This window comes from Mustelus asterias, chromosome 3, assembly GCF_964213995.1.
Source record: "Mustelus asterias chromosome 3, sMusAst1.hap1.1, whole genome shotgun sequence".
Classification (NCBI taxonomy): Eukaryota; Metazoa; Chordata; class Chondrichthyes; order Carcharhiniformes; family Triakidae; genus Mustelus; species Mustelus asterias.
The window spans coordinates 62,436,674-62,461,077 of NC_135803.1; the positions used below are offsets into that span (position 1 = coordinate 62,436,674).

At 45.0% G+C, this 24,404-nt stretch overlaps 1 protein-coding gene across 1 annotated transcript; it reads left to right on the forward strand.

Annotated features, from left to right (window-relative positions):
- On the forward strand, nucleotides 1-23,939 carry LOC144491821 (hepatic and glial cell adhesion molecule-like). Its single transcript, XM_078210116.1, has 6 exons — nucleotides 1-67; nucleotides 4,265-4,624; nucleotides 5,685-5,966; nucleotides 8,850-8,942; nucleotides 22,022-22,078; nucleotides 23,908-23,939. Exons 1-6 carry the CDS (start codon nucleotides 1-3, stop codon nucleotides 23,937-23,939), a joined length of 891 nt encoding a protein of 296 aa, XP_078066242.1.
- Nucleotides 23,940-24,404: the final 465 nt, after the last annotated feature.

A 24,404-nucleotide genomic window follows, 5' to 3' on the forward strand; every position in this document is an offset into this window, starting at 1 on the left:
ATGGTGCAGATGCTGATAATGAAATTCTCAGATTCGTTTTATGTTCACATCTTCAAACTTGCATCAGGTAATTCATGTTCATTGTGACAACCCAATCCTTACTGAATATTTTATGCGTGTCAAGCTAACACTGACCTCAAAGAGTAAACTCCCTGTCTGTTGAAACATATTCACCATTTAAGCCTGAAGAATGTGGGAACTGTTTGGAAAATAAAAGGTCAGCAGTCACACCACTCTCCCAATGTCCATTGTGCACTGTTGGGGTTGACACTGCTCAGTTCACCAGCACAGGGAGAGTTTCAAACTCAACTTCAGCAAACACTTCTATCTCTCAGTGAGCCAACAACCCCCACAGTGACTTTGGTTAGTTGTCAGATTAACATAGAAGATTTTTTGGTTACCATATCTTGGCATGTAAATAGTAAGTGGGTTGGGAGAGGTAGGGTGTGTCCTATTAGGGACAAGTGATTTGTGAGATATCCTGAGAGGTGCATGGCAAGGAAGGTGTTTGCTAAGGAAGAGAATGTTGACAAAATATAAATAGAAGTTGAGACTGTAGCGGGAAGGAGTGAAACTTAACAGGAAGAATGTAGCGGAAAGACTGGTATGCACGGAGGGATAAGTCACCTGGTTTGGATGGCTTGTATCCCAGATTATGAAGCAAAGTGGGGGTGAAGATAGTTTAAGGATTATGCCAGAATCTTTCAAACTTCTTTAGATATGGGGGCGGTGCCAAAAGGATTGGAAAGTGGCAAATGTGACATTCCTGTTTGAGAAAGGATGCAAGGGAATTCCTAGGAACTGTAGGCAGGTGGATCAGTTTAATGTCAGTGCTTTTCGAAACATAGTCCCCAGGTATACAGCCCTCGGGTGGTGAGGGTCATGCCTGGGCACTAGCCTCTAGCAGTGCCAGGTTGGAAGTGTCAGGGTGGCACTACCAGGGATGGCCCTCTGGGGATCCTCTTTGGGGAGGAGTTCCCTTTATGTGTGGTGGGGTGCCTAATCCTGTGAGAGGGGCGGATGCATAGGATGGGGGTAGTGCCTCTATGCCTGGGAGGGGGCAGAGGAGGGAAATGCCAGGATACTTGTGGGTGGGGGGGAGAATGCTTGACTAAGGGGGGAGTGCACAATGCTGGGGTGGGGGTGGGATGCCCCCTATTCTTGTGTGGTTTGAGGGTGGGAAATGCCTTGATGCTCATGTGGTGGTGGGGGATGGGGAAGAGGTGCCTTGATGCTTGGATGGGGGTGCAGGGGAGGGGGGATGCCCCAATGCTTACATGGTGATTGGGGAGAGATGTCCTGATGCTTACATGGGGGGGGGGGGGGGGATGCCCTGATGCTTGTTGGGGGGGATCCTCCATGTCCACGGGAGGAGTTTATTGCTAACACTGGTGTAGGCACCCTTTAAAGATGATGCCTAGATCTCTGTGAAGCCGGCATAAACCATGCTCCCAGATACCCTGTGCACTGAGTGGCAGAAAATCTGGACAGCAAACATGGCTGTACATCTGGAGAGATACACAGCAGTTTTTAGCCTGAACCTGACACTGCCAAATGTGGGGAAAATTCCACCCAGTGACAATAATACTAAATTTGGAGGTATGGTAAATAGTGAGGATGAATGCCAATTGGCTGAAAGGGAACATAGACAGATGAGCATAATGGCAGACAAAAGGCAAATGGAATTTAATGCAGAGAAATATGAGGGACAATAGAGGCTTAATGGCATGGTTCTCAAAAACATGCAGGAACTGAGGGATCCAGGGGGGGTTCCTGTGCTTAGATCTTTGAAGGTGTCAGAACCTACTGAGATAGTGGTTAGCAAACATATTGGATCTCTGGTTTCATAAATAGAAGTATTGACCACAAAAATATGGAGGCTATCCTGAACCTTTACAAAGCTCAGGTTTGTCCACAACTGGAGTATTGCACCCAACTCATAGTCATCAACCTTAGGACAGGAAGGTCCTTGAGTATGCAGAGAACATTTACCAGAACGGTTCTAGGGCTGAAGGATGTTATCTACAACATTAGGTTGGAGATGGCGAAGTTGTTCCCCTTGATGCAAAGGAAATTATTCCCATCAGTTGATGACACCAGGACCAGGGGACACAAATTTAAGGTTTTGGGCAAAAAATACAGGCAGGATGTTAAGACGACTTGTTATGTGACGATGATAATGACCTGGAACCTGCTGCCTCAGAGGGAGATTGGAGTGGAAGTAATCAGTGATTTCAAAAGAAAATTGGAAAGGCAGTTGTCCAAAATAAATTTACAGGGCTATGGGATAGAATAGGAACCATTGTAGGTCCCCTTAACAGTTGTATAATTTATTTATCAGTGTGGGCCTTTCTTCACCTACATGGATCATATAATTTTATAATAAAACACAATTAACCTTTTTTGAAAGGCGTCCTAGCAAAGTGTTACATACAGAAAATGTACGCAGGTACAAATATACATATCTTTCAGCTATAGCTAAATGTAAACTGACTGAATTGCTTTACAGAGCATGGACAAACTTGGGCCAAAAGGCCTCCATCTGTGCTGTAATGACAATTTAGAACTACTGAGTCCAACACAGAGCATCAAAGCTATCTAATCTCCCATCTCTCAGTATTTTGACTTGAGCAGCAAAATCTTGGTCGGGGTTTCTGGTCCGTCCCCCCCGCCCCCCCCCCCCACCACCCCCAGAGTGTTTTTCAGCAGTGGGGGTGGCTTCTGATTGGCCCCCAACAGGACGTTTGGTCCTGCCGATGTCTATGATGTTTTGTGTGGCTTATCCCAACCCACAGTTGGGGAGCCATGGGGCGGGGGGCGGGGTGGGGGTGCTTGAATTCGGTGGAACTGGAAGATCCTGTCGGCGGGAAGGATTGAAATTCCACCCACTAGGTGGAATTTTCCACCAGTGGGATTTTCCGCTCCTGCTGAAGTCAATCCAGAGACTAATCCAGAAGATTAGATCCCAAGGGGTGGGGGTAAATTTGTGGCTTGGATTGAGAATTGGCTGACTGATAGAAAGCAGAGGGTTGGGATAAATGGGTCGTTCTCCAGTTGGCAATCTGTAACTAGTGGGGTCCCGCAGGGTTCAGGTCTCGGACCACATCTTTTCACAATCTATATCAATGATCTACAAGCAGGGACAGAGTGTAACAGAATGAAATTTACTGATGACACGAAAATAGGTGGGAAAACAGGCTGTGATGAGGAGATAAAAAGTTTACAAATGGATCTTGACAGGCTCGGGGAATGGGCCAGAATCTGGCAGATGGAGTTTAATGTGGATAAATGCGAGGTTGTCCATTTTGGCCAGAAAAATAAATGAGCAAATTACCATTTAAATGGGAAACAGAATCTAAAGGCATCTGTGCAGAGGGATCTGGGTGTCTTTGTGCATGAGTCTCAAAGTGGGTATGCAGATGCGGAATGTTATAAGGAAGGCAAATGGAATCTTGGCATTTATTGCAAAGGGTTCTAGAGTATGAAGTAGAGAAGTGTTGTTACAATTGTATAAGGCATTGGTGAGACCACTTGGAGTATTATGTTCAGTTTTGGTAACCTTCTTTGATGAAGGATTTGGTGGCACTGGAGGCGGTTCGGAAGACGTTCACTCGATTGATTCCAGGTTTGAAGGAACTGTCATATCAGGAGTGGCTGAGTAGCTTGGGCTTGTACCCGCTGGAGTACAGAAGAATGAAGGGAGATTTGTTTGAGATATATAAATTAATCAGCGGGGTTGATCAAGTAAATGTTAACCAAATGTTCCTCCTTCTAGAACAGTCTAGAACAAGAGGTCATAGTTGTAGAGAAAGAGGAGAGAAGTTCAAGACCGAGATAAGGAGCAGCTACTTCTCAGAGGGTTGTGAGTCTATGGAACTCACTGCCATAGAGTGCAGTGGATGCAGAATCAATCAATAGAGTAAAAAAAAAGATAAATATTTGGTCAAAAGCGGGGCAAAGGGCTATGGGGAAAAGGCAGAGAAGTGGAGTTAGGATAAGATGGAGATCAGCCATGATCATATAGAATGGCAGAGCAGGCTCGAGGGGCTGAATTGCCTACTCTCGCTCCGAATTCCTATGTTCCTCATGGACTTTTGAATGGTTTGCTGCATTGTCCAGTACCTCCCAGATAGGGCCTTAAAAATTCAGCCCAATATTTACGTTTCCCTCAACCTTCACTCGTCACAACATCATAATACGTTTTATTGTTCTCAAACCTTGAAACAAAAATTTGATTTGTGCAATGTATGTTTGTCTTTTTCAGTATTCCATTTGTTTGTAGAGAGTGGAGAAGCATTACTCGCCAGACCCGATGTCATCACTAACACCCCTGTAGGAGAACTAGTCCAGTTCCCTATACAGTACAATGGCACTGATCAATATGACGTAACATTTAGACTGAATTTTCCGGTGCCCTTTAAGATTTTAACATGGAAATCCAAATATCCAGAGAGGCTGCACATTGTCCACCCACTGTATCAGCACAGAGTTGGAATTTACAGTGATTTGGTGGGGCTGAATGATGTACATGTTAATGACACTGGTGAATATGAAATACAGATTGACTACTATGGGATAGAACTGAAAAACCGTGATGAAAGTACTTTCAGGATGCAAGTATTTGGTGAGTATTTAAAATGGAACTTCTGTTAATGTTGCAGCTTGTAGCATTGCAACATCAGAAAATCAGATTTTTCATTGAAGCTTAAGACATATCATGTTGGAAACTGCATTTGCTCATCTTTAAACTACATGTGACTCCCCAACCACAGCAATGTGGGTGGCTCTGAAGCCATTCAGTTCAATTGAGGATGGACAATACATGCTGGCCCTGCCAACCTTGCTCACGTCCCCTGAATAAATGAAAACAGCTAAGTAGAATGGAGCAAGGTTTGCCTTTCTAGCAGAAATGCAGGACACACATTTTGCTTTGATTTACTTTTGCGAATGGTATTAGTTTTACCATTAATCCCCTCCAAGTTCACTGAAGTAGGTTTCAGAGCAGACCAGTCAGTAAGATTTCAGTTCATTTATACAAACCTAATGAATGTTGACATAGCCACCAATCAATTCTGAATAAGAGTGTATAACATGTGAAAACAAATACACCAACTAGTTAAAAGTTAACTTCAAAGTTAAAAGCAGTATTTTCTGTTACTGCTGTTTGCATAAAATGTGAATTAATATTTTAAAATGTCAGGTCCTGCAATTTGAATCATTCCTCACTCATTGGAAAAATGACTGAGAATTTCCTGCAGGTCCACATGATAGGCTGTAAAATTTCACCAGAATTTCAGTGGCACATTATTTTTACACATGTAAATAGAGTTTCTTCCAAATCTCCGACAAAGTTTTGGCTGCAGAATGGGTGACGATCCAACAGAATTCCAGGTGCATTTGACAGTCCTGGCAACATGTCACCAAGAAATCCATTGTATTTCACAAAATCCATAAACTGGCCACAATTATGAAGCACAAACATGTAAATATCAGGACTTCTATTATATTGGAACTTAAGGCGTTAACATCAGTCTGTTTAAAATACAAAACAAAATGGAGATACTTGCATTTGTATTCTGGTTTATTACATCACTTAGAAATTCTCACAGAGCATCATATTAAATGAATTATTCAAAAGTGCAATGACTATGTTGTGTGGGTTAATTATTATCTGTATATTTCAGAACTGGTTTCCCAGCCTGTGATAGTGATTCTTGGTGACTGTGTGAATTCACCAAATATCACTTTAAGATGCTCTGTCTCCAAAGGAACAAATTACTTGATTCACTGGGAAAAGGTGTCCATTTCTGGAGTTCTCAATGAGACGTATGATGTGACAGTGCTTGTGATGGACTGTGTTACTGAAGTACAGCAACAATCATACAGATGTACAGCAGCAAACCCAGTCAGTAACGCAACCAGTGACCCAGTGACTGTCGACTTAAGTAACAGAGCTAATCCCAATGGTGAGAAATTGGAAAATAATCTGTATAGTACTACTACAACAACAACTCTTTCCTTCACATGAATTCAGCTGAGAACATGGAAAGATGAGTGAATTCATGTATATCTGTCCTGAGTACAACTGCAAATTCTGTCCTTCTCTCAGTGGGGGTTTCAGGGAATGTTCACCTTATTGAAAGATGTATCTAACTGCAGTGGGATAATGAAGGAAAACACAGCTTGTTATTGCTTCATTCACAAATCCTTCAGACCTCACTGATTAGTCACCATGTTAAAGTTTGTACTAATTATCTTCAAAAATGACCAAGTACAATATGACAATAAAATAGTTCATAGATCCATTCAGAACTGATATTTAAACATGTCCCTTTCCATTAAATGTCATGCAGTTCATTTTTTGAACTGTGTGGGTGCCGTGAAAATCTTCAAGATGTTAACGGGAATTGATAGGTTAGACAGGGAACAATTCTTTCTGCTGGTTGGGGAATTTAGGAATGAATGACATTCCATAAAAATTAGAGCCATCCTTTCCGGCTAAGAAGTTAAGAAACACTTTACACACAAAGAATGGTGGTTGTTTTGAACTATTTTTTCCAACAGCATTGGATGATAAGTCAATTGCTAATTTTAAATTGTTGATTGAAAACATTCTGCAACCAAAATGTATGAAGGGATGTGGGGCAAATGTGGGCATATAGAATAAGGTCACAGATAGTCCAGGATCTCATTTAATGGTAGAACAGGATCAAGGGCCTACTCCTGTTCCTGTGTCTTCATAATTTCAAAACTCAAATTTCATTTGAGGCAGAAATTTAAACTGTTCAAAGTATATCAAATTGAATTAGTAACTTAGGGAGCAAAGGGAGAATTCACTTACCCTGATTCAGAGCAACGTGCTGTTGACATTGCTCAACAATCTTTCTACAGACCATTTTGTTCAATACAATTCAGGTGCAAAGGGATGGCCCATGAATTTTTTGATATGTAATTTTATGACCGTGAATTGTGTCCAACTTCAAAAACATTTGCCTGAATTATTTAATCCAATTTTATCCATAATGCCTCACAAGTCAGTTTATCTGGTCTATGAAAGGTAAATTGACAGACATATATGGGATATATTGTAATAGACAGAAAATTCAAACACCTCTCCCTTTTCCATTGTTGAATTGTGGTTTTACAAAGGTTTCAGTACAAGGTCCTGTCGGTGTTACTGCGCCTTAGCTGTGAATCTTCCCTCCTCTTCTGGCTGGCATAGTTTGTGTGCATTATAGGCAGTTTCTGTTCTCATATCACCAGGCCATCTTTGGACTTATTCTAACCAATGTTCAACCTGTCCTCACAATTTTTAGCACCTTCCTTGAGAAAGCAGCCAGGGAATAGTTTGCAAGTAGTGACAAGAATACTCTTTAGTCTCTGGATAGAGGGATATGGTTCATGCAGGTGCCTTTCTCTCCCTCTGGTTTATCCTATCCTTTTCCCTCAGTCTTGGCTGAGGCCCTCACTAAAAGGTTAGAACTCTGCCTTTCTTAAATGCTGCCTGCCTCTTTTACACTGCAGAGCTGGTTTTGCTGAACAAGAGCAGAAAATTCCCCTGCTGTTGGGGATCCCAGCACTGCACTCATTCCCTGCCCCCCACCCGAATCCCACATGAAGATATTTTTACATCTCAGCACTAAGGAATGTTCCAATAATTTCCTCTGCTCACCCACGAATGAAGGTAGTTTTTTGCTTCACCTGTCCTCTGTGTCTCTAACCCTGCTTGGCAGCTCTGGATTTACAGTGAGCAATGCAATGGGTGATCAAGCAGTGATTTTGTCAAAAGTATGTTGTGATTTTTTCCCCGGGAGGTAACGGTGTGTATCGATAAAATGAAATGCAATGAGTGTTGAGTTTATCCATTTTGACAAGGTGCCATGCAGGAAATAAAATGAAGGCAAATTGAATGAAAAGCTGGTAGCTCAGATATCAAGTTGGACGAAGGACACAGAATGAAAAGTCATGTTAATATATTTTTCAAACTGAAGGATCAATCCATTTGACAACAGAGCTTTTTTATGTCAACAGTTGAAGACAAGGAAAAAAATAAGGAAAATGGTTACCTTTTAAAAATGGAAGTCAAGTTGACAAAACTACTTCTTAAAGAAAAAACAAATGGCTCCTTGGTATTATATATGTGATAAATGCAAAGTACTGTGGATGTTGGAATCTGAAACAAAAACAGAAAATGCTGGAAAATCTCAGCAGGTCTGACAGCATCTGTGGAGAGAGAATAGAGCCAATGTTTCAAGTCTGGGTGATTCATCATCAGAGCTGATCTGGCAGAGTAAAGTCAGAGCTCTTGACGAAGGTTCAACCTGACTTAAAACATTGACTCTATTCTCTCTCCCCAGATGCTGTCAGAATTGCTGAGATTTTCCAGCATTTCCTGTTTTTGTATTATCAATATGTGTATAGGACACATAAACAAATGGGATCATTTATATCGCTGTTCGGACCAATATTAGAATACTGAGTCAGTTTGTGCACCTTGCTTTAAGAAAGGTGACAAGGGGGCTGATTTGGCAAAAGAAAGTCAAAATTATGATGGATTTTGATGTGAAATCAGGAATAAATATTTCCACTCATCAGTAAGCACATTTATTTATTATCAATAGTAAAGTCAGAGATTAGAAGATTTATTTTTATGCAGTGGGTGTGTAATGATGTGCATTTCCTCACCAGAAACAGTGATGAGAACAGAATCCATAAAGCCTTTCAAAAGGGAAGTGATTGGAAATAAACATGTCGAAGTGTAACGGGAGTAAAGCTCTCGAGAGCTGGCACAATGAGTATGAGCTGGATTGTCACCTTCCATTTCATAAAATTCTGCTAATTTATTTTAGGTGAAAGAAACAATTTGATGCTCCTGATTCCTGTGGCGACAACAATTTTGGTTTTAACCATTGTGTACCTTTACACAGTTCATTGTAAAAGTGGTAAGTATTACATTTCAAATCAGCATAAAAATCAGAACAGAAATACAGACACTGCTGAACAGTGATCTGTTACTTCATTATCTGACACTATTTGTGGACAAACTGGATGCTTTTACTTGAAGAATGTTTATCAATTAAAAGAGCGATAGCATTTATCAACCGATTGGAAAAAGCAGGAAGAGATTATTAAGTCAGGAATGTTTTTTCTCAGCAATATTCTAACACATACAGCAGAATTCTACCGCCTCACCTGCCATTGGAGTGGAGTAGGCGAAGCGCGGACAATGGAAATATCCATTGACCTCGGGTGGGAATTTCTGATCGCGCTTGAGTGAGGCTGTAAAGTCCCACCTATAATTTCTAACTACACAGAACATTAAATCACACCATTGAATTTAAGCATTTTAAAATAACTAGTTTTAAACTTAATGGTTCTGGCTGAAATTACCTGATGTCATATACTTTTAACATAGAACATAGAACAGTACAGCACAGAACAGGCCCTTCGGCCCACGATGTTGTGCCGAGCTTTATCTGAAACCAAGATCAAGCTATCCCACTCCCTATCATCCTGGTGTGCTCCATGTGCCTATCCAATAACCGCTTAAATGTTTCTAAAGTGTCTGACTCCACTATCACTGCAGGCAGTCCATTCCACACCCCAACCACTCTCTGCGTAAAGAACCTACCTCTGATATCCGTCCTGTATCTCCCACCACGAACCCTATAGTTATGCCCCCTTGTAATAGCTCCATCCACCCGAGGAAATAGTCTTTGAACGTTCACTCTATCTATCCCCTTCATCATTTTATACACCTCTATTAAGTCTCCCCTCAGCCTCCTCCGCTCCAGAGAGAACAGCCCTAGCTCCCTCAACCTTTCCTCATATGACCTACCCTCCAAACCAGGCAGCATCCTGGTAAATCTCCTCTGCACTCTTTCCAGCGCTTCCACATCCTTCTTATAGTGAGGTGACCAGAACTGCACACAATATTCCAAATGTGGTCTCACCAAGGTCCTGTACAGTTGCAGCATAACCCCACGGCTCTTAAACTCCAACCCCCTGTTAATAAAAGCTAACACACTATAGGCCTTCTTCACAGCTCTATCCACTTGACTGGCAACCTTTAGAGATCTGTGGATATGGACCCCAAGATCTCTCTGTTCCTCCACAGTCTTCAGAACCCTACCTTTGACCCTGTAATCCACATTTAAATTTGTCCTACCAAAATGAATCACCTCACATTTAGGCTTAGATGCATCATGTCTCTTACAAACGTGTCGGCGTTTTGATCTCTGACCAGCAGAATTAGGTGCAGCCCTGGTCAAACCACAGTGGGCTGTTCATTGTATTTATGGAGCATTCCTGCCTTGTAAACATATTCATTGATGTTCGTCACATGTTTTTCAGATAAACTGATAGAATCGCCATCCAGCAACAGCGCTCGCGTGTGATTTGTTGTTCATCTCCTACAATTCACTCAGTGGAATGAATATATATTATACTTATTGTGGGAAGTGTTTGATGAGCAGATTGCAGTCCTGTTGTGTTATCAGTAGCTTTCTGTATTATTGCAACATAAGTGCTCAAGAATTTCAGGTGGAAAATTGCTAATTAATTTCATATGATAGTTAGCAACAAGTATCACCGGCTTCATAGAAGTTTCATAGAATCCGTACAGTGCAGAAAGAGGCCATCCAGTCTGCACTGACTCTTCGAAAGAGCATCCCACCCAGGGCCCATCCTCCACCCTATCCTAGTAACCCTACGTATTTACCATAGTTAATCCACCTAACCTACACACCTTTAGACACTAAGGAGCAATTTAGCATGGCCAATCCATCTAACCTGCGCATCTTTGGACTATTGGAGAAAACCAGAGAATGTGCAACACCCAAGGCTGGAATTGAACCTGGATCCTTGGTGCTGTGAGGCAGCAGTGCTAACCACTGGTGCAGAATTTCAGACAAATTATAACACACACACTCCATTTGTCCAAACAAACCTTTCCAATGTTTCCGTTGCAAACAGATCTCCTCCCACCCAACTTCATTTCCCCTTCCTGATGTAAGCTTGGATTTCTTTCTCCATCATATACTTACCTAGTTTCCCCTTAAATGTGTCTGTGCTATTGTCAACAGCAGCTTTCACATTCTCACTCCCGAGGAGTTCAAAATATCCAGTTGGCTTCTTATTAAGCTGCTGTTGAGATCAGAAACCCCAAAGTATATTATGAAGTGGGACTAGACCCCAACTATTTGTTATTTTGTCATTAATGTGAGGATAAGGCAGTTCACTCCAGGCATGAATCTATTGATACACTTGGAAGCTTTTATCAAAACAAACTTTATTTAACAATACAGTTTAACTATAATGAATGAATTAACTTAACATTTACCAGTTGAACAACACTAAACGTGACAAGATAGAGTTCTCAACTTCTAACCTATCTCTGAGTTCTAATTCAAGCTTACAAGAAACATGATAACAATACATTTCTTAAAGGCACAGCATCATCACACTGCCTTGTGGTAGATTTATTTTCATTTCATACTTATTCTAATTTAAAACCAGAAATGTTCTTACGAGTTTGGGTCTGTCATTGATAGACAGTACTTTACATATTTGCATTTTCTTTCAGAAAGACTCAACCTGCAACAGGAAATACGCACTTGAAACTAACATGAATGATTGTCTGTCCCAACCAGAGTGCCATAAATGTAATTCTCATTTCTGAACTCTATTAAATTTTCCATAATCATCATTATTGTATTGATTTATTTTGCCTTTTTAGATGTGTATTTTTTTAATACTGTTTTATTGCTTTTAATTGAAGGGCAGCTTGGTGGCACAATGGTAAGCATTACTGCCTCACAGTGCCAGGAACCCGTGTTCGATTCCGGCCTCGCGTGACTGTATGGGGTTTACATGTTCTTCCCATGTCTGTGGGTTTCCCCCAATGCTCTAGTTTCCTCCCACAGTTCAAAGATGCGCAGGTTATGTTGATTGGCCATGCTAAATTGCCCCTTAGTGTCCCAAGATGTGTAGGTTAGGGGGATTAGTGGCTAAATATGTGGGGTAATAGGAAAGTGTCCGGGTAAGATGCTCTATCAGGGAATCGGTGCAGTCTTGATGGGCCGAATGACTGCCTTCAGCATGGTAGGATTCAATGATAACATGGGCCGGTATTCTCCCAAAAAAGTTCTTCGTCCCCAACTTCTGGGAAAATGGGAGTAAATCACGCTAGTTTTTTTAGCGTGATTCCTACAATGAATCTCCAACATTCCGTGCATCACAGAGTGCCCTCGCATGATTCACTCTGGAAATCTGGGGGCGGGGCCTATTCCTGCCTGAGAGGCTGGCAGCATAGCAGTTAGCGGGCCATTGCGCATTAGCCGATCTGTCGGTGCGGAGATCGGCGCATGCGCAGTGGCCCCACATTGCCGGCCTCCTGATCGCTGGCCAGCCCAATTGGTGGCCAGTCCTTCAACCGCCCGCCCCCCCGCCCCCATTGCTGCCCTGCTACCGACCTCCCCAATCCCCTGATCACTGGCTTCCTGGAACTCCCTGGGCCAGCTCTGATGTACCCACCCCCCCGGCCAGCCCCTATCTCCCGAGCCCCTCCCACCCCCTGCCCCACCTGGATGGCCAGCCGTGATCACCTCTTCCCTCCCTCTCCCAGTCATCCCACTGCAGAGTAGCAGCGGGTCCCCCACCCGCACCGATCATCCCCAATAGGCCCGAGTCCCCTAATAGGCTCTCCCCCTCACTCTGCCTGATGGGCAGTACCAAGGTGCCCGTTGTCAGTGCCAGTTTTACCCTTGGGAAGTGCCAGGGTGCAAGGCTGGCACTGCACAAGGACCATTCCCCCTTACCCCCAGTCTCCTGGGGGGGCCACAATGGCCTCTCTTCCCTCCAGCGGGGTCGGGCTGCCTGTTCCCCGTTAGTGGGGAGCAAGGGTAAATCCCGCTGGAGTGAACCACTCCTGGTGGGTCAGAGCGGGGATGGGGGAGACGCTAGCGAGCCGAGGGACCTCATTCCTGGGACCACTGATGAAATGTAAATACTGATTTCCACGTTGTAATCAGCTCCGTGCCGATTCATTACATTTACACATCCCCAATTCTGTGGAATGGTCACATGGACTCGAAATGCCAACGGTCTCTCACTCCACCGATGCTGTCAGGCCTGCTGAGTTCATCCAGCATTTGCTGTCCTTACTTTAAAAACACCTAATTACCAGCAAAGGGCTTTGGGATGTCCATGGGTTGAGATGTGCTTTGTAAATGCAAGTTCTTTCAATGCATAAATTACAGCTGAAAATCTCAGTCTGGGAGACTCGCAGAGAGCGTGACACCCAGCAGGAAGCCTGCAAAACAGCCTCTGCTGATGTCTCCCGGCCCAATGCGTGGCTTGAGCAGCGCAGCGGGCTGGGGGAATCCCCCGCAGAGTTTCTCATGGTGAGGAGGAAGATAAAGTATAATAATGAAACAAATGCTTATTACTTTAAACTGCTGCTCAGATAAAGATGTACTTTTACATCCTGTCTGCTTAAGGACGCAAAGTTTAATTGTTGAAAATGAGGAATTTTGCAGCTGGATTAGGAGCTCAAAGCTCCAGCTTTGTGTCGTAAACCAGTGTTAAATGAAAAACATTCTCCGGAATTTATTGTCCAGGTAAAATTTTCCAGAGCGTATGTACTTTTAGAGATTTTTAAAGCCGATATGATACTTATTGAAGTGGAGTCTGTGTTGTAATGTAGGAAATGAGGCAACTACACGACTGCAACTAAGTTGGAAGGGCACAAATATCCTGGCTGGGAGCTTTGCTAATGCAGTTCGGGGGGGTTTAAACTAGTATGGCAGGGGGGTGGGGATCAAACTATTAGGTCTATAAGTGTGGTGGCTGGGGACGAGCTTGGGGCTGGGACAAGGCTGGCAAAGAAGAAGAGCACTCTGGGGGAGGACGACCTCACTGAGCCTGGGGGTCTGGAGTGCTTATACTTCAATGCAAGGAGCGCAGCAGGTAAAACAGACGAACTTGGGGCCTTAATGCGCACGAGGAATTTGGATGTGGTTGCGGTGACAGAGACTTGGTTGAAAGAGGGACAGGACTGGCAGCTGAATATTCCAGGGTACAAGTGTTTTAGGCGAGACAGAGGAGGGGCCAAAAGAGGTGGGGGAGTAGCGGTATTGGTTGGAGAGCATATTACAGCGGTGCAGAGGGAGGACAATTCGGAGGAGTCGTGTAGCGAGTCACTCTGGGTGGAGCTTAGAAACAGGAAAGGCGCAGTCACTATGTTGGGGGTGTACTACAGGCCCCCCAACAGCCCAAGGGAAGTGGAAGAATGGATATGTCAGGAGATACTGGATAGGTGCAGGAAATATAGGGTTGTTGTAGTGGGAGACTTCAATTTCCCTGGTATAGACTGGAAATCGCTGAGGGCAGGGACTCTGGATGGGGAGGAATTTGTAAAATGTGTACAGGAGGGTTCGTTGGAACAATATGTGGACAGCCCAACTAGAGAGGGGGCTATACTGGACCTGGTGCTGGGGAATGAGCCCGGTCAGGTCTTCAAAGTTTTGGTTGGGGAACATGTGGCAAATAGTGACCACAATTCTGTTAGCTTTAGGATAGTGATGGAAAAGGATGAATGGTGTCCCAAGGGTAAGGTGTTGGATTGGGGGAAGGCTAACTTTATTGGGATCAGGCAGAAATTGGCAGCTCTTGATTGGGAGAGGCTGTTTGAGGGTAAATCCACATCTGGTATGTGGCAGTCTTTTAAGGAACGGTTGTTAGGGCTACAGGACAAGCATGTGCCTGTAAAAAAGAAGGATAGGAAGGGTAGGATTAGAGAACCGTGGATATCCAGGGAAATTGAGGGACTGGTCAAAAAGAAAAGAGAGGCGTATGTTAGGTCCAAGCAGCTAAAAACGGAGGGAGCTCTGGAGGAGTATAATGAAAGTAGGAAAATACTCAAACGGGGAATTAGAAGAGCAAAAAGGGGTCACGAAATGTTCTTGGCAGACAGGATTAAGGAGAATCCCAAGGCATTTTATTCATACGTTAGGAACAAAAGGGTTGTTAGGGAAAAAATCGGACCTCTCAGGGACAAAAGTGGGGACTTATGCTTGGAGCCCAAAGAGGTAGGGGAGATCCTAAATGAATACTTTGCGTCGGTATTCACTAAGGAGAGGGATGTGTTGACTGGGAGTGTCTCGGAGGGGAGTGTTGAACCGTTGGAGAAAATCTCCATTACAAAGGAGGAAGTGTTAGGTTTGTTAGAGAATATAAAGACTGACAAATCCCCAGGGCCTGATGGAATCTATCCAAGGCTGCTCAGGGAGACGAGAGGTGAAATCGTTGGGCCTCTGACGCAAATCTTTGTCTCGTCACTGGACACAGGTGAGGTCCCAGAGGATTGGAGGATAGCCAATGTGGTCCCGTTATTTAAGAAGGGTAGGAAGGATAACCCGGGTAATTATAGGCCGGTGAGCTTGACGTCCGTGGTGGGGAAGTTGTTGGAGAAGATTCTTAAAGATAGGATGTATGCGCATTTAGAAAGGAATAAACTCATTAACGATAGTCAACATGGTTTTGTGAGAGGGAGGTCATGCCTCACGAACCTGGTGGTGTTTTTTGAAGAAGTGACCAAAATGGTTGACGAAGGAAGGGCCGTGGATGTTGTCTATATGGACTTTAGTAAAGCATTTGACAAAGTCCCTCATGGTAGGCTAGTGAAAAAGGCTGGATCCCATGGGATAAAGGGGGAGGTGGCTAGATGGGTGGAGAACTGGCTTGGTCATAGAAGACAGAGGGTGGTAGTGGAAGGGTCTTTTTCCGGCTGGAGGCCTGTGACTAGTGGTGTACCGCAGGGCTCTGTATTGGGACCTCTGCTGTTTGTGATTTATATAAATGATCTGGAAGAAGGAGTAACTGGGGTGATCAGTAAGTTTGCGGACGACACAAAACTGGCAGGACTTGCAGATAGTGAGGAACATTGTCAGAGGCTACAGAAGGATATAGATAGGCTGGAAATTTGGGCAAGGAAATGGCAGATGGAGTTCAATCCTGATAAATGCGAAGTGATGCATTTTGGTGGGAATAATGTAGGGAGGAGCTACACGATAAATGTCAGAACCATAAAGGGTGTAGAGACGCAGAGGGACCTGGGTGTGCAAGTCCACAGATCTTTGAAGGTGACGTCACAGGTGGAGAAGGTGGTGAAGAAGGCATATGGCATGCTTGCCTTTATAGGACGGGGCATAGAGTATAAAAGTTGGGGTCTGATGTTGCAGATGTATAGAACGTTGGTTCGGCCGCATTTGGAATACTGCGTCCAGTTCTGGTCGCCACACTACCAGAAGGACGTGGAGGCTTTGGAGAGAGTACAGAGGAGGTTTACCAGGATGTTGCCTGGTATGGAGGGGCTTGGTTATGAGGAGAGATTGGGGAAACTGGGGTTGTTCTCCTTGGAAAGACGGAGGATGAGGGGAGACTTAATAGAGGTGTATAAAATTATGAAAGGCATAGATAGGGTGAACGGTGGGAAGCTTTTCCCCGGGTCGGTGGTGACGTTCACGAGGGGTCATAGGTTCAAGGTGAAGGGGGGGAGGTTTAACACAGATATCAGAAGGACATATTTCACACAGAGGGTCGTGGGGGCCTGGAATGTGTTGCCGGGCAAGGTGGTGGAGGCGGACACACTGGGAACGTTTAAGACTTATCTAGACAGCTATATGAACGGAGTGGGAATGGAGGGATACAAAAGAGTGGTCTAGTTTGGACCAGGGAGCGGCGCGGGCTAATTGTTCCTGGTTTCTCGTTTCAAGGCTTCATTCTATGATCATCTTGCTGGTGCCAGTACAGAGTGAGACTGCGGATAGTTGGGAACCTGTCTCGGGGGCAGGGAATTCATATGGTGTTCGTGGAAGTGGAAATGACTAGGGTTGGGAAGCATTTTACGATCGGGGCCATTGTGATCTCCTGGACTCGTTTCGATCGCCTCAGGGGGTCGGAGAGGAATTTCCCAGATTTTTTTTCCCCATATTGGCCCTGGGGTTTTTCACTCTGGGTTTTCGCCTCTCCCTGGAGATCACATGGTCTGGAATGGGGGGGTGGGGGTAAGTTAATAGGTTGTAATGAACAAAGCATCGTAGCTGTGAGGGACAGCTCGGTGGATAGGATATTGGTATGTAGATAGGCTGGAAAATTGGGCGGGGATCCTGGATTCAGGATTCAATCCTGGACCGGGGAGCGGCGCGGGCTTGGAGGGCCGAAGGGCCTGTTCCTGTGCTGTATTGTTCTTTGTTCTTTGTTCTTTGTTGTGATCAGCTAACTTCCACAAAACAGCAATGTGATCATCTGCTTTTGTGATGTTCATTAAGGTATTGCCGGCATCTCCACATTATGGTAAGCAGGCATGTTGGTAACATTTAAAGTGTATTTTGGTGGAAACATGAATGGGAGGTGATCAGAGTATAGAAACCAAGGATCAGTCCAGGCTTGGTGGACCAGAGGGCCAGTTCCTGTCCTGTGTTGTTCTTTGTTTATGTTTGTATATATATTGGTTAGGACACAAGGGATAACCCCCGCTGCCCCCTTTTGTAATAGTGCCTTGGGGTCTTTTACATCTACCTAAGCAAGTAGATTGGAACAAAGTTTACCATCTCATCGGAAAGCATCTCCGACAGGACAATCTCCCTCTCTACTGCACTGGGGTGTCAGTCTTGAGTTTTGTTCAACCGGCCTGGAGTGGGACCTGTACCCAGAACCTTGTGACTGAGAGACAAGAGACAACTGAATCAGGGCTCAGAAATGCAGCCTTTCAGCTGAAGGGACAAAAGTGAACAATATTTTGCTGCTTTTAATTTGACTGTGGTTCGTACACAAATGAGTTTAAAACAAGCTGCATTTGTTGAGTTTTCTGTGTGGCTGCATGTCAGAGGAAAAATAAATCATTTTCAAACATGAACAGACTGGATTTTGCACTCAGCAGTGAAGCAGCAGCATTCACGCATGACAATAAAAATGCTCACAAATATCACAGCAAGTTAACATATAGGTGCTGTGAGCAAAGAGGAAGGAAAATGATATGCTGTCCTCTTTTGAAAATGAGTTAGGTGTGAAAGAAATGGGCGGGGATTCTCCCCAAAAAAATACTAAGTGCCTAACGGGGGGGGGGGGGGGGGGGGGGGGGCAGAATTTCCCTCCCATTGTTTGGGTGGACTGACCTGAATGAATCTCCGACACTGTGCATCACAGAGTGCCTCAGAGAGATTCACACCAGAAAGTGGGGGACGGGGGCCTCGTACCACCCGAGAGGCCGGCGGCAGCATAGGGCTGAGTGGGCCACTGCGCATTCGTCAATCTGTCAGTGGGGAGATTGGCGCTTTTGCACTGACCCCCCCCCCCCCCCCCATCGCCAGATTCCTGATCTCTGGCCTCCTGTTTATTCCCGAACCCACACCCTGATCGCTGGCCTTCCCTTCCCGATCACTGGCCTTCCCAACCCCGCCCCTCCATCGCAGGCCTACCAGAACCACCTGGGCAGCTCCATCTCCTCTCCATGGCGAGACCTGACCACCCCCACCCCCCCCACAACCCTGATCTACCCCAGCAATGGCCAGACCCGAACCCCCCTGATGTCCAGCCCCGATCGGCCCTCACTGCCTCCCCCACCAATCCTATTGCAGAGTGGCAGCGTGTCCCCCTCACCACCGATCACCGACAGTAGACCCTGTCCCCAGTCTGCCCCGGCCTCTCAGCATTTCCTCCTGCCCGGTGGGAAATCGGAGCGGAGCTAATTACTCTGAAGAAAAGGGCCTGGGTCACTCTCAATCTCAGTAAGAAGTTTAACAACACCAGGTTAAAGTCCAACGGGTTTATTTGGTAGCAAAAGCCACACAAGCTTTCGAAGCTCTAAGCCCCTTCTTCAGGTGAGTGGGAATTCTGTTCACAAACAGAGCTTATAAAGACACAGACTCAATTTACATGAATAATGGTTGGAATGCAAATACTTACAACTAATCAAGTCTTTAAGAAACAAAACAATGGGAGTGGAGAGAGCATCAAGACAGGCTAAAAAGATGTGTATTGTCTCCAGACAAGACAGCCAGTGAAACTCTGCAGGTCCACGCAACTGTGGGAGTTACAAATAGTGTGACATGAACCCAACAACCCGGTTGAGGCCATCCTCGTGTGTGCGGAACTTGGCTATCAGTTTCTGCTCAGCGACTCTGCGCTGTCGTGTGTCGCGAAGGCCGCCTTGGAGAACGCTTACCCGAATATCAGAGGCCGAATGCCCGTGACCGCTGAAGTGCTCCCCAACAGGAAGAGAACAGTCTTGCCTGGTGATTGTCGAGCGGTGTTCATTCATCCGTTATCGCAGCGTCTGCATAGTTTCCCCAATGTACCATGCCTCGGGACATCCTTTCTTGCAGCGTATCAGGTAGACAACGTTGGCCGAGTTGCAAGAGTATGTCCCGTGTACCTGGTGGATGGTGTTCTCACGTGAGATGATGGCATCTGTGTCGATGATCCGGCACGTCTTGCAGAGGTTGCTGTGGCAGGGTTGTGTGGTGTCTTGGTCACTGTTCTCCTGAAGGCTGGGTAGTTTGCTGCGGACAATGGTCTGTTTGAGGTTGTGCGGTTGTTTGAAGGCAAGAAGTGGGGGTGTGGGGATGGCCTTGGCGAGATGTTCGTCTTCATCAATGACATGTTGAAGGCTCCGGAGGAGATGCCGTAGCTTCTCCGCTACACATCTTTTTAGCCTGTCTTGATGCTCTCTCCACTCCCATTGTTTTGTTTCTTAAAGACTTGATTAGTTGTAAGTATTCGCATTCCAACCATTATTCATGTAAATTGAGTCTGTGTCTTTATAAGCTCTGTTTGTGAACAGAATTCCCACTCACCTGAAGAAGGGGCTTAGAGCTTCGAAAGCTTGTGTGGCTTTTGCTACCAATTAAACCTGTTGGACTTTAACCTGGTGTTGTTAAACTTCTTACTGTGTTTACCCCAGTCCAACGCCGGCATCTCCACATCATCACTCTCAATCTGCCGGACCCCAGCCGCGTATCCCGCTAAAGGCCCCCAGCTGCTGTCTCCCGGCCTGCTGCAGTACTCGCACAGCGAAACGGGCTGGGAGAATCACAACCATAAAGTTTAGCTTCAATTGGATCGGACTTTGATGAGATCATGTCTGGAATGCAATGAGCTGTTTTGTTTTCCTTACCTAAGCAAAGACAAACTTGGTGGTGCAATGAAATGTTTAATCTATTTGAGTCCTGGGGTGACAGGGCTTCCTATGAATAAAGATTCAGTAAAATGGACCTATGTTTCCTGGGATTTTGAAGAGTAAGCGGTCATCAATTTTGAAACACATCAGCATTTCAAGGATTTGATCGGGTAGAATGAGAGACATGGACATTACTGGTTGGCCAGCATTTATTGCCCGTTCCTAGTTGCCCGAGGGCAGTTGAGAGTCAACAACATTGCTGTGGCTCTGGAGTTTATGGAGTCACATGTAGGCCAGACCAGGTAAGCACGGCAGATTTCCTTCCCTAAAGGACATTAATGGACCAGATGGGATCTTCTGACAATTGACAAATGGTTTCATGGTCATCAGTAGATTCTTAATTGTAGATGTTTTTTATTGAATTCAAATTCCATCATCTGCTGTGATGGGATTTGGACCCGGGTTCCCAGAACATTAGCTGAGTTTCTGGATTAATAGTCCAGCGATAATACCACTCGGCCATCACCACCATTAACTTGGAAGCGTGGAGTGTCTGGCCACAGTTTGCCTGTTAATTCATAGTCTCAAATCGCAAATTAAATACGTTTAATGTGTAAAGTTTAGTTGTAATTGTGTTTATTTATCAATGATTGGCCGCAGCTTGACCAGATAACGTCAAATATAAAACAAGCACTTTAAACCTTTTCGATATTGAATCCTGAACATCACAATTCATTCGAAAATACTTTAAAACGTTCCCCCAAGTGTGTCTAGTTCAGTTGGTTTGAACCAAAGTCCAGGTGAACTGAAAGCAAAGATTTACAACACTTGAGTTCTCTGCCCATTGAAGCAGTGGAGGCTACCTCGTTAAATATGTTTAAGTCACAGGTAGATAGATTTCTGATCAATAAAGGAATTAAGGGTTATGGAGCGTGGGCGGGTAAGTGGAACTAAACCACTATCAGATCAGCCATGATCTTATTGAATGGTGGGGCAGGCTCGAGGGGCTAGATGGCCTACTCCTGCTCCTATTTCATATGTTCTTATGTTCTTATTTATCTCTAATTAAAAAAGTGACGGCAATATTGTTCATTTTGGGCTCAGAGCTCACCTGTAGAAACTGCTGTTTGTGAAGTTCCAGCCCAGTTTGAGTTCAATCGGATGGAAATAGGAAAGTAGGTGAGTGTGTGGAGATTGGGAAGCAGCCCCTGGACAGGAGGGAACCAGTCCCCTCAAACACGAGCTGGTGAGTTTGAACAGACAGCAATTGCCAGAATTCAGCCTGACTGTCACTGAGACATTGCTCAGTCGCTGCTATTCACTGACTGCTCAAAGTTTCCACAAAGGAGCTGACACACAACAACTATTGGGAGGAGAGAATTTCAGGAAAAAGTTCAGGGGAGTTTCTATGTTAAAGCTGATCTCTTGGATGTGGGAGAGGTGGTGATAGTTGGAGGGATGGAAATTGTGTGTGGGAGGAATGCGGGGAGTGGCGGGGGGGCAGTTAGCTATGATGGTGAGTGAGGAAAGGGATCTTAAAGCATCTGCATTGATGGCAGTGCCAGCATGCCAGGGGTGGGGCCTGAGTGGGGCTATGCAAGGGTAGTAGGGCTGGATTCATTTGCACCCCCCCAGCCCCTCCCACCGCCTTTCTCCCAAAAGGTGTGAGAGGATTGCGGCACAGAGCACGCCTGAGAGACCAACGGGGATCGCTCCGGTATTCTTGCCATTATGACACTTTGGTTTTTTGGGGGGGAAAACCGTTCAGCGCTGATAGTCTTAAAAAATGAATCCAATACTTTCAATGTGTAAAGTTTATTTACAGTTGTGTTTATTTATCAGATATCGGTCGCAGCTTGTTCAGTTATTGGGGGGAGAGAATTTCAGGAAAAGGTTCAGGTGAGTTTCTACAGTAAAGCTGATCTCTTGGGTGAGAGAGAGGTGGTGATAGTGGGAGGGATGGAAATTGTGTGGGAGGAATGGGGAGGGGCTGAGGGGACACAGGGGAGATGTGTGAGGAAGGAGATCATAAAATATCTGCATTGACGACACAGAGCTCGGAGGCCATTGAAGTCCCTGGATGGTTGCGGGCATTGCAACACGGTGCCCATCCAACACACTGGCAGTGCTCACCGGTCACCCTGTGCCAATGTGCCAGGGAGTGGGGTCTGAGTGAGGGTGGGACCTGAGTGGGGTCTATGTAGGAAGTTGGGCATGTTGGGGCGACCTGATGGGGTCATGTTGGGAGTCACGATAGGGAGCATGTCAGGGGTCATGATGGGTGGGGCATGTGAGGGGTCACGATGGGTGGAGCTTGTCGGAGGTCAGGATGATGGGGCATGTCAGGGGTCACAATGGTGGGGCATGTCGGGGGTCATGATAGTGGGGCTTGTCGGGAGTCATGATAGTGGGGCTTGTCGGGGGTTGCGATTTGGGGCATGTCAGGGGTCGCAGTGGGGAATCCATTGGAAGGGAACTGATGCCAGCGATCCATGTCAGCGAGGGCATGAGGGAAGGTGCTGTCAATGGTGGGGCGGGGTCCCGATGTCCATGAGGGGAGGGGGTCTGCTAGTGCACTGTCAGATCAGGGCTCTGCAGCCGTATTGACAAGCATGTTTAGGCCCCAACCGCCCCCCCACCCCCCAAAATTACCGGTACTAAAATTCAGCATGTGTATACCTCCACTGAGTTCTGTCATCTAGGTAAGCTGTTTCCTAGTAATTGTGCGATTTACACTTTGTTCTACCTAGATGTCTGTTCATCTCATTTCTGGGAAAGCCACATCTCATCCTGCCTTTTGAATGCTGGCTACTGCTGTCAAGAGCCAGATTTCTACCTGTTGCTGGCAGATCGCATCCTATCGTGCCTTGTTAAATTCATCTTACTGCTGTTACGAGGCAGATCCATGACACTTCTTCAATTGGAAGTACCTTTTCTTGAATTGCATTTGGAGCAGTGGTTTATTTCTGGAACTTCTTGTCTTCAGATATGCTGCACTGTAAGCCTAGCAGTATCTTCTGTATAACTGATGTCTTTGAATTGCAGTCTGTCATTGAGCAGGTACCAGTGATGACCTCAGTTATGTAAGCCAAAGAATAGGAGGGTCAAATTTCAAGAGTCCTTCCTCTGCCACTATGTTGGTTTTCCCCCCAATACAAAATGTGGTCATATCAAGCTTCAAATCACTAAATTATGAGGAAGGAATTAAAAAATGTACTAGGTAGACATTCTCATGTAAAAAATCTGCTTGCAGGAATGGTGAAAAGCAATAATAATCTTTACTGCAATTGGTACCATGTGGTAAATGGCTGACTGTATTTCCAGGGTTTTGCTAATCAGTTGGTTCACCTCGGTCATATTCTCCTTGGTGACTCTGCACCTCCTTAAGTATTGTTTTTTTCCACTCACATTCCATTTCCAAATATATTTGTGGCCAATATTTATTCCTCAACTAAAACAACTAAATGCAGATTAGCTGGTATTATCACATTGCTGCCTTTGGGATCTTGCTGTTGGAAAATTGGCTACTGCATTTCGTATATTAGTTACAAAATTTCAAAAGTATTTAATTGGCTGCAAAGCACCTTGGGACTTCCTAAGGTTATGGAAGGTGATATATCAATGCAAGTCTCTCACTCTTTAGTCACAATCAGGTAGCTGTTGCTTCCAGGAGACCATTTGCTTAGTATTGTATCCTGTGTCAGGATAATAATTTTATCCCTTTTTAGGACCAGCCAGCATTCATGAAGAAAAGGAATAAGGCACATGGTACAGAAGCTGATAATGACATTCTCCGATCCATTATATGTTCACATCTTCAAATTTGCATCAGATAATTCATGTTAATTATGACAACCCAACCCTTACTGAATAATTCATACATGTCAAGCTAACACTGACCTCATATTAAGAGTAAAGTCCCTGTCTGTTGAAACATATTCACCATTTAAGCCTGACGAATGTAGGGGCTGTTTTGAAAATCAAGGGTCAGAAGCCACACCACTCTCCCAATGTCCACTGTATATGGACACTGCTCAGAAGATGCAGTTCACCAGCACACGGAGCGTTTCAAACTCAACTTCAGCAAATACTTCTAGCTCTCAGCGAGCCAACAACTCCCACAGTGACTTTGATTAATTGGCAGATTAACACAGAATTCCCAGATGCAATCATACAGCCCTTAGAAAGAAAAATGAGGCAAAATGTGAATCCTGCCAACAGGGGG